The 10560-nt window shown below is 37.1% G+C and overlaps 1 protein-coding gene across 6 annotated transcripts in view; it reads left to right on the forward strand.

Moving 5' to 3' along the window:
* The window catches only part of ZNF800 (zinc finger protein 800), a 49329-nt gene extending 39193 nt beyond the window's left edge, over window positions 1-10136 (forward strand). For 3 of the 6 annotated variants that reach the window (XR_009541936.1, XR_009541937.1, XR_009541938.1), the window contains one exon: window positions 9950-10065. Coding sequence is in view for 1 of the 6 variants with exons in the window: in XM_060156767.1 (XP_060012750.1) it covers window positions 9950-10136 (187 nt within the window). In the remaining 5 variants the exon portion in view is untranslated. Of the gene's footprint in view, window positions 1-8309 lie in introns of all 6 variants that reach the window. The other 3 variants (XR_009541935.1, XR_009541934.1, XM_060156767.1) reach the window with 2 other exon arrangements.
* The last annotated feature ends 424 nt before the right edge of the window (window positions 10137-10560 follow it).

Below are 10560 nucleotides of genomic sequence, written 5' to 3' on the forward strand. Positions count from 1 at the left end.
TTATTTCTTTAAAAAGGAAATATCCTACTTTTAAAAATAAAACAATCAGTGTTCTTGGACTGAAGAAGATGTGTTTGTTGACTCCCATGGCTTTGGTCTATCCAGGAGTTGTTTGTGACTTAGTCCCTATGTCTCTGACTAAGGCAGAAACTATTTCTGAAAACTGGGAGGAAGCCATCTGGGTAAACTAATAGAATCTGACATAATCCATATGATAAACTTAAGTAATTTAGTATCCATAGCCAGATTCTGAGGGCAAAAATATGCTATTAAACATTGAACAGATTATTGAAATAAATTACAGTAATTTTACTTTGCCAAGCTGCACTATTTGGACTGGTGAATATTTAAAATAACAATGAAATGAAAACTAGGCCCTGCATTGTCATGTATGTTCCTGTGTTCCGCACTGGTTTCTCTCTTTTTACCTCCTTTCTGAAGGGAGAACCTAACAATAAAACTTTAGGTCTTGCCATCTAGCTAACCACTAGAGTTCAAGTAGAGATTTTTGTCTTCTTGGAACTGAAATGAAGCAGCCTGTTTACCCTGCCCTGGCCAGCGTATACTTAGGAGGGTATGCAGAATGACTTTTAAGAAGTCAGTCCTGCTTGGGATCGAAACCAGTGATTTAATACTGAAAGTGTAGGTCTGTATACCATTTAAGCTATCCAACTTTTGATTAACTTTTAAAATCTGCCTTTAAAGGGAAGAATTCCCAGGAGACTGTGTGTCAGGTTTCAATAGAGCAGATTTTATGGTTGAGTTATGAAACTTAAAACGGAAGTCAGTAATAGAAATGCTGACAGACTTGAACTAGAAGAGGATAACTATAATAAAACAACGTTTTATTATAATCTTATAATCTATAGTAAAATGAGAAAAAAAACTTAAAAGTTTTCTGTTTTAATGCTTTGAAAATGGTTTCATTTTCTTGTTATTTGAACTTTAAATTAATCAACAGTAGACATCAGCATAAACCTAACAACCATGTCAAAATAACACAGGGCACATTGCTATAGCACAGAATTATTTTAAATCATAAACTTTTAACTAACACCTGTTTCAGATCTTCCTTTTTAAATAAATTTGTTTCTAAACATTGATTTTTCCCTCCCCCCAGCAAGCCTCTGTGTACTCATTCTCACATCAGTAAATCACTAAGAGATTACTAAAAAAAAGGTAATATGTGTATTTAGGTGTTTGAAGGATTGTAACAAAAATGAATGGTAGAGTAGAATTTTAGAATTTATATTTTCTGCACTGAGGACTTCATTTGTTTAATAACCTTCTTTATATTTGTTGATATTCTTTCTTGCCCAACATTTTAGAGATAAATTTTGTTTAGAAATTTCTTACAAGATTTATCAGTATGTCACCAATAACAACACACACACACACACTCATACACATACATGCACACTCTTTATTCATAAGATAATACCTTGAATATGTATCTTGCCAAAAGTTATTACATGGTTTTATATTATTCGTTTAGCTTCACAAGGTTACTAGATCGTTGAGAGAGAGGTTAGTTTTTTTGACATTTTTTTCATGTAGTAAAACACACAGAACTCTTTCGGCAGACCCAACTCACAATCTTAATCAATGGAAAGGTAGAACCGGCACCTCTTGATTTCCTCATTTTGTTGTATTTTGGGTGGAGCTGACTCTTGCGTATGAAGGTTGTGATAGGAAATAATACTAGGTACTTGCAAGAAAATACTGGAAGAGAGTTGCCAAGCCTCCTGTATAGGTATGATTTTCTCATACTTCAGAGCCCTGCCCTATTAAAAATTGTATCTAGATGCATATTAATCTTATATTTGAGCCTGTTCGGTCACTTTTGATATATCTCTATCATGTCATCACTCCTGTATTCTATCAAGAAGACTTGGCAACCCAATATTTGAAAAATAATTTCTGACTTTTTTTTTGCCAAGTTACTATTTAAAATCAAACTGTGACTAAAACTAAATTTATCATCCTACTACCAGCACTGATTCCCCTTGCTGACTTTATTTTGTCCATGCTATCATCATTTTGCTTATCACACAGATTTAAAGTGCTGTTTCTTCTGTGAATCTATTCTTGGTAGCTCCAACCCATGGTTACCTCTTCCTCTGATGAACTCAGATTTACCAGTTTTTTTCACTTTCATCCTTTTTGTTATTAATGCATTATTATTTAATTACAGTGTCCCCATGATTAGACTGTAAGCCCTCTGAGTCTCAAGACTAACAGTTTTGCTCTACAGCATATAAGGTCATGAATGAATGGAACATCAGGCCTGTCCCCATTTTCTGTTCTCCAGATGTCAGTATCCTCTTCATGTCCTGTTTTTACTGGTCTAAACCTTCTGTTGCTCTACCCTTGGCTACCCTGCCTGGTCTGCTAGTATCTTGTGTTTATGAAGATTATGGATGATTTTTAGGAGGTTCTTGGGCTAATTTTAGGGGAATACAGGGGTGATTTTTCAACTTTTTCCTTATCCAGGATCCATTTTTAAACTCTACCACAAGATTCTACCTCTTTATAATTATTTTTAATATTTACTCATGTATCAAAATATGTTTTGAGAGTCTGTATCTTAGAAGCAATAGTTTGTGTGTGTGTGTGTGTGTGTATGTGTGTATAAAGAGGACTAGCCAGATTATTATTTATTTATTTATTTATTAATTGGCTGCGGCTTATGGGATCTCAGTTCGCCAACCAGGGATTGAACCCAGGCCACAGCAGTGAAAGCCTGGAATCCTAACCAACTAGGCCATCAGGGAACTCCCAGGACTAACCAGATTTTTTACTTTTGATAAAGAATAAAAACAAAGAAGAGAAACATTGTCAAGTTCACAAACATGAATTTTCTTCCCAGATTCTTTTGCTTACTATGCTGCTTTTGTAGCCTGGTGGGAACAGAGCAGGCAGAGTATAAATAATTATAATATCATGTATGTAAGTCACTGCAAAGTCAGGCTTATAGTTATTTTATTTAGCCATCTGGTATATACATTTTGTATATACCTTCTTTTGAGCCAAAATTCTGTTGAATTGTAGATGGGAACTATAGAGATGTAGTGTAACCTCATTTTAAAATGGAGAAAATTGAGGTAAGTGATTGCACAAGGTCAGTGAAGAAGTCAGAAATAGAGACCAGCTATCTCTTAAAGATTATTTTAGTAGGTAATAACATGTACATGTTAACAAAATTAAACAGTACAGAGAGATGTACTGTGAAAGGTAAGTTTTCTTCCCACCCCATCTCTTGGTTTTCTCATTCTCTTCCCCAGAGTTAAGAAGTTAGTTTCCAGTTTCTTGGGCTTTTGAGATCTCTTTTATGTATATATAATCATATAAATGTATATATTCCCCTTCACGCAAATGGTAGCATACTATACTGTACCTTGTTTTTTTTCACTTTTTAACATTATGTCTGAAAATTGTAGAACACAGATGTTTTTATCCCTTGGTCCATGAACTTTCCATTTTACTTTACTTCCTATCATTTAGACAACCAGTTTTAGTTAATGTGAACAAAGTGTTAAATTATTCTTTGCTTCTAGCATATCGTATTGAGTACCTCATGTGCAACATAATGTGGTATTTCACATTTCTTTCAGAAAGAGAGCATGGTCATGGATTTATTTTATGATAAATGCTAAAGTGAAATGTACATAATAATTATTACTACTAGTTACCCAAAATAGCTGATTGGGATATTTTCTTTAATATATGAAAAAGAAATGGCAGGTGAAATTTTCAGGGAAATCATTTACTTTTAAACTTGTGTAAAAACTTGTATAGTAAGTATGTACAAAGCAGTTTAATATCTTAGTGCCAGTGACAAGCAGTGGTGTTATAAATATTAAAGCACAAATGTTTATTTTCTAATCTCCAAACTCATATGCAAATCAGAAAAAATTTTCATTTGTTTCTCAAAACAGGTTTTAACTATGTGCTTTAATCTTCTTGAGATGACTCATGGTCATCTGTATAAAAATACACCCTTAATTTTGATCATTCAGGGTTTATTTTGGCTAGCTTCTCTGTCAATGCAATTATTGCTTTATTTTTCAGAGATTAATGGGGCCTATTAAAACTGCTTGATTTTACATCTTTTGGACCAGCCTATATTACAAAAGACAAATCCATTAAAAAAAAATGTGAACCATACCAAATGTCCATGTTAAGAGTCATAGAGGCCAAGTACTTATACTTGAATTTTACTTTAGATAATTAGTAATCCTGCATTCTCCCTAAAGATGGCAGTACTTCTCCATGTATCATTTACTGAGTAATTCTGTTTGAAAATAGTATTAATTATAATTCCATTATTGATTGGAAAAAAGTTAATCAGACTAAAAGTATATTTTCATAATATCACAATAGTTAAAATTCAGTAGTAGAACAAATAAAATTGTATCCTTGAGGTTCATAGCATTAGCACAACTTTTATGTGTGTTATCCTTGACCCTGGACACAGGGTCTTAATGGTTCTTACTGCATTCTGACTTTGGAATTCTTGATGTGACATCATGAACTCAAGTCTTGTCAAGAATTGTGATAAGTCATGTTAGGACCTTGCTGTATTTATATAGATCTCGCCTGTAGAGGTATCATCAGAAAACAAAAACTGACAAAAAACCCCAAACAGAAACAAAACCCTTAAGTAACTGCGTATTGTGCATATTTTTGGACGTGAGAAATGTTTTAATCTTTATTCTTTGGTAAAAGTTTATATGTCCAAGTTCTACTCGAACTTTTTCTTTTTTGCTTAGGTGACTAATTGTTTTAATAAATGAAATAATTACTTATTGGTGCCATAAACAAACAAACCAAAAAAAAAAAAAACCACACAAATCTTCAGCCTTCTCTGCTGTAGAAACTAAGCTCTAAATTCACAAGGTAGTGCTCTGGAACATGGAGAAACAACTCTGTATCTTGTTCCTCCATTTTCCATTATTCCTGTTTTGAATTAAATGGTTCTTCCTTGCATGCATGTGTTTGAAATCATGTGGCATTGTAGTTTGAAGATGGTGAACAGCAAGACAGAGGGCAGGCTAGCCTCCCTGCTAGGCCTCACAAGTAACTTTCACATGGTCACTACTTTCTAAGGCTGGCCCTATTGGTTCATCTAGGGGCATTACTGGTTCACCTAGCAAGGTGACTAGGTGCTTGAGGACTGTGTCACTCTGACCAGCCTCATAGATACTGGTGTATAAATACAATACTACTTTTTAAATTTGTCATGAGATGTATCAGGGACACTGGCTTCTCATGTTTATGGTTCAGTGTATTTTCTCCCAGTAGGCAGATATACTAAATTATAATGAGAAGGTTTCTTGATGAGCATTGAATCAGCTCTTAGTGACCAGTATCAGCAAGCTCTGGTAGTATGATACATTCATCTTTCCCATAGGAATATACTTGCCACTCAGACCAGATATTCATCAATTTTCAGAGAATCCTTTCTCGTAGACCAGGATGCAGACAGATGGCCAGCTTTTGCTTTCTTGATTTCTTTTCTTACAGATACTATAGATTGTCTCCTTTAGCACATTTTTTTCCCCATTAGAGTTTAATAAAATTGCACCAATGTATGTAAAACACTTAGCCCAGTGCCTGGCATACAGTAAATAAATGATAACTAATATTAATAAATGTAACTGGTATTAAGTTCAGGTTACCTTGGTACTTGTAATGTCAAAGACAGTCTTTTAAAGGGCCATTTCTTTAGATGACTGATCAATCTCATCTTTCACATTTTGAGTTATTTTCATTGTTTAATTCCTGATTCTTTTAACTCAATTGCATTTATCATTCATGTTGAATCCCTTTTGACTCTGCATGATTTTGCTACCATTTTGTTGAGATTTTGATACTTCTAAAGTTTAAGTTTCTTGCTCCAAAATACCCCATTCCCCACAGTTCTTCCGTCTGTAATGTGAATCTGTTGGAAGAGATAATCTTCAAGTTACTGCTCAGCTCTAGGATATAGGTAATTTTATATCTTATTTGAGTGGATGATGTTGATTGTAGGCCTTTCCATCTAATCAGCTTACCTTAACTTCAAATCTGCTTAACTTCTTTCTCATAGAGTGTAAAGTTATTTTGAAAATGGTCTGAATCCTTAGAATAGCAGGTGGCCACGGAACTGGGAGGCAATGATTGAACAATCCAGGCGTAGAGTTATGATGGTGGTAAATTCAGCAGTCAACAATGGCATTACCGATCTGGTGAACACACACTTGACAAATCAAACTTCTTGTGTGAAAATGAGTACAGAAAGGAATAATTGAGATGAGTTGATCTGTCACTCGGGCAACAATAAGCATTGTTGTCAGCCTTCTCCTCTCCATCCATCTGGGGATAAGTTATTTTTTTTAAGAATGGCAAAATAGGTTTAGGAAAACAGTGGAGAAATTGCTACAGCTCTTTCTGGTGTTTGTAAAAATACAGATTATGGTGCATTTTTGAAGCTGGTGGTCTCATAACCACACTTCGAGGACAGTTATAAATAGTAAACATTGTGGGAGTTCATAAAAATGGATAGATCATTTCAGACTGCAGTAATCAGGGAAAGCTAATTAGAATGGCTGAGGGTCTTGAGGGATGGGCAGTGTTTGAATACATGAGAGGAGGGAGAAGACATTTTTTGATGGATGAAATGCCAAGAACAAAAGCATAGAGGTGGGAAATAATAGTGTATGTTAGGGGAGTGGAGAGTCAAGTAGTTTGGTGCAAAGTTTCTTAAATATGGCCCGTGAAAGAGAATTGAGGCAGTGTTTGTCAAATGGTATCATTCATTCCAGGGTTGGAAAAAAATGGGCGCCATGCCATTTCCGTTCATCATGCAACTGGATAACTGATGCCTCTCAGTGCATCAACCTTCATGTTTTCATGGGCTCTCTGGTGTCATCAACAAAGAATTTCATTTTAGGACTCTTTTTGGAAACTGGAAAGGCTGTCAATATCTTCAAGATAATATCTCTCCGTCTCTCTCTGATAATTATTCAGATGGCAGGAAAAAAATGATAGCACTCTGAGGTCAGATGTACACTTGTGATGTCAGGCATACATCATGGTTTTCCTGCTTTGATGAGGGATAGCCACATGTCATTGTGCCTCATTACTTTCCATGTCAGCAGCTGTCACCACCTTTCCAAGAGGTATTGCCAAGAAATGGGAACAGAACATGATGTTTTTCTCTACTAGACAGAAAGAAATGTGCTGCCTTTCCAGAGGTCTTAATTGAACTTGAAGGCAGAGGAAATAATGTGACTTGACTTCAACTTGAAAGCCTTAGAGGAATTTAGTGTTCTAGTACACAGGCTACCTTAACCTGACAAAGCATTCTATGAAATTCTGCTTTGGTTCTGTGTACCTTTGTGAGTCAAGGATTTCAACAATTGTTGCCATGGAGAAAAAGTTATAATTGATTATCCAAGATTATGTATGTGTTGCTGTGTCAAAGCCCATATTACAATTTCAACTCAAGCCAAATCTCAGATCTACTACTAAGCAGTTAGAATTTTAAAATTTCTTTCAGGAAGTCACCAGTTTTCTTTCATGAAAAATAACAATGTGAGGGAGGGATTCCTTTCTTTGTAAATATTTGTTTTTGTATATTGCTTATGTTGAAGAAATCAGTTTCTAGTGCAGTGAAATAAAGTATATGGTGTATGCATTTCTGTGCATGCTTCTGGAGGACAAAGTCCATGTCTAAGCAGAATCTCGGACTATTATTTGATTCCCCTAAAAGGTTAAGAACTAATAATTTTGCTAGTGTGGAGACAATGGGATGCTCTGGATGAATTTGAGCAAAGGAATGACAGGAAATTAGAAAGTGCTCATTTGAAGGATATGAGAAGGAAAGCTTTGGCAGGACTGCAGCGTGATTTAGGGATTCAGGTTAGCCTTAGGGTTGGAGTTATCTGAATAATCTGAAGGTAATTTTCTAGATAGAGCTTCTCAAAGGAAGGAATCTCATGTCTTTTTTTTGGTTCTTAGTGTCTGAGCACAGTGCCTGAGACATAATAGGCACTCAAAAATGTTGAATTAAATTGAAATTGCTGTGTGGACATGATACACCAAATGAAAGTTAGATGATAGCGCTCCAAAAATGTTCTTCTGTCTTATGCATTTAATACTGTTATGTTAAATCATTTGGTGTAAAATAAGGGTTTTGGAGAGACACTGCTTTATAAAAACCTCATGCACACTTTCTGTTTGAGCAGTTGGTTAACACAAAGTTTTGACCACTTAGGATTTGTTTTTTTTGTATATTTTATTTCTGATAATTTTTTTTACTACAGGTATGTCTCTAGACATGATCATTTTATCCAGTACCTGCAGAGGGAAGGAAACTTGCAGGATGGTGCGGTTGATTAGGTCATCATCTGTTTAAGCAGCATTCTAATAAACATCTAAGCTTGGATTTACTCATCATTAAGGAAAATCAGTCTGACAACTCTGAGGTCACTTTGGCTTAAAATATCATTGGAACTTATGTATTAAATGGATCTTCTATCAGTTTAATAACAAAGCCCTGGAATCCCATCCCTACGTTACATTAGTATAATTTTATTGTCATCGTACACATTTTTCTGGAACAAGGTTTAGCAAAACAGATTCCCTTGGTATTAATGAGTGCTAAAAATTTTAATTTGTTATGACTGGAAGACCAAGATGTAAAGTTTAGACTCTCGTTTATTGCAGTATTTTAGTTTTGCTCCCACTAAGTTCTTTCAACTTAAAGAGCAAATTATTGAATACATTGTGAAAACATTGGTATTATCTAAAACATTTGTTCCAAAAGTATGGTAATTTTTTTTCGGAAAACTTTGTGTTCCTAAGTCTGTGGAGATTACAAATCAAATTAGGTTCGTTAGCAGCCCAGAAAGCTTTTTTTTTTTAAATTCCTGAAGTAGAAATGCTTAATAGAGTGAAATAAGGTATAACTTCACAGAAGACAGTGGTTTTGATTAACTGCATAACGTTTAAGGCATAAACTGCTCTGAAATACTGTGATTTACTCAGAACTTTTGAGGAAGATAAACTACTTCTGTGGACCATTCATTCATTCTTAAAATCTTTTGATGTCCACCACTTTGCTACACAATATAAAATATAATTTTGAATTGGTAGAAAGTTAGAATGGGTACATAAGAATGAACTAAAATGCCTTTTATTAAGTTACTTGATTTTTTTATTATAAAGATATGCTTATTGTATACAATTTGGGAAATATATAAATAAAGATTACCTGCAGCCTCATCACCTGAAGATAACCACTTAACATTTTGGAGTGTTTCTCTCCATTGTTTTATACATGTGTGGTGTGTTGTGTGTGTATACACATAAAGTATACACACATCCCACCACTACAAATGGGGAGGAACCTAATTTTTTTCATTCTATTTAGTATGCCTTTCCATATGAATAGTTATATCCCAGCATTGTTTTAATAGCAGGTTAGTATCAACTATAAGAGAAAGACTATAATTGTATTTTGGGATATAGGATATTCCCGGTTTCTCCTTAAATTTTTTTTTCCATTTTCTTTGCCTGTTGTTTTTTGCTGTTACAGATACTGCACTGAATACCCCATACGAAATTTTTGCATGTGTTCATAATTACTCCTTAAGGGAAAACTCTAAAATGAGAATTTCTGGGTCAAAGAGTATTAAAAAATTTAAGGGTTTTGGTACATTTCCCTAAATTGCTAAAAACGTGTATAATGACACTTCAATCGGATGCTGTTTTCCTCTGATCAACACAGGTTTATCTCCTGTGTTTACGTGACAGACAACCTGTTGGGCGGAAATGGCATCGCGCCGAGTTTGGGTTGGCGGCTCCTTGATTAGCTGGGAGGCGCCGGCGCGTTCGGCCCGTTTCTAACCGGCGTGTCTTTGTCTCTCTCCCTGGGGACCGCTGCCGCCCGTGCGGGCCGAAGCCTCGGGAAGCCGTCGCCCCGCAGTGCCGCCGCCCTGCGCCCGGCCGCCCCGGGGAGCCGCTGCCCTCCCGCGGGCGCCGTCACCACGCGCCAGGCCGCCGCCAGCTGCCGCGCCAAGCTCCGCGGCGGCGCCGCCCGGGAGCGCCAGCACGCCGCCCGCGGCCTGGGGAAGCCCGCGCCCCCGTGAGCGCCGCCGCCCGGCCGCCGGCGGACGCTGCCGCGCCCGGCACAGCCCAAGCCTCGCCCGTCGCGCCTCTCCTTCCCGCCGCACCCGCCGGAGCTCTCGAAGTCCACTCGGGCGTCGGCGATCTCCCTGGGGTCCTCAGCCATCGCAGACCTGCCGTCCCCCCGCGCTTTACCGAACTCTGTCCCACGCAGCCCCGCAGGCGGACCGTGTGCCTTAGGGCCGGCGGGTGGGGAGGAAGGCCTCCCTGCTAGTCGCTGCTACTTGCTGAGCAGCACTTCCTCATCCCGTCTGCCACAATCCCGGCTTCTCTGAGAATCTTGCCACTGGACAATACCATCCTCTTTCCCTCCTCCTCGTAATTTGTCAAGTTCCTAGTCAGCTTCTTTCATTATTAGTTCTTAAAAGACTAGCTCCCACATGAGTC

The sequence above is a fragment of the Lagenorhynchus albirostris genome, chromosome 8, assembly GCF_949774975.1.
Source record: "Lagenorhynchus albirostris chromosome 8, mLagAlb1.1, whole genome shotgun sequence".
NCBI lineage: Eukaryota > Metazoa > Chordata > Mammalia > Artiodactyla > Delphinidae > Lagenorhynchus > Lagenorhynchus albirostris.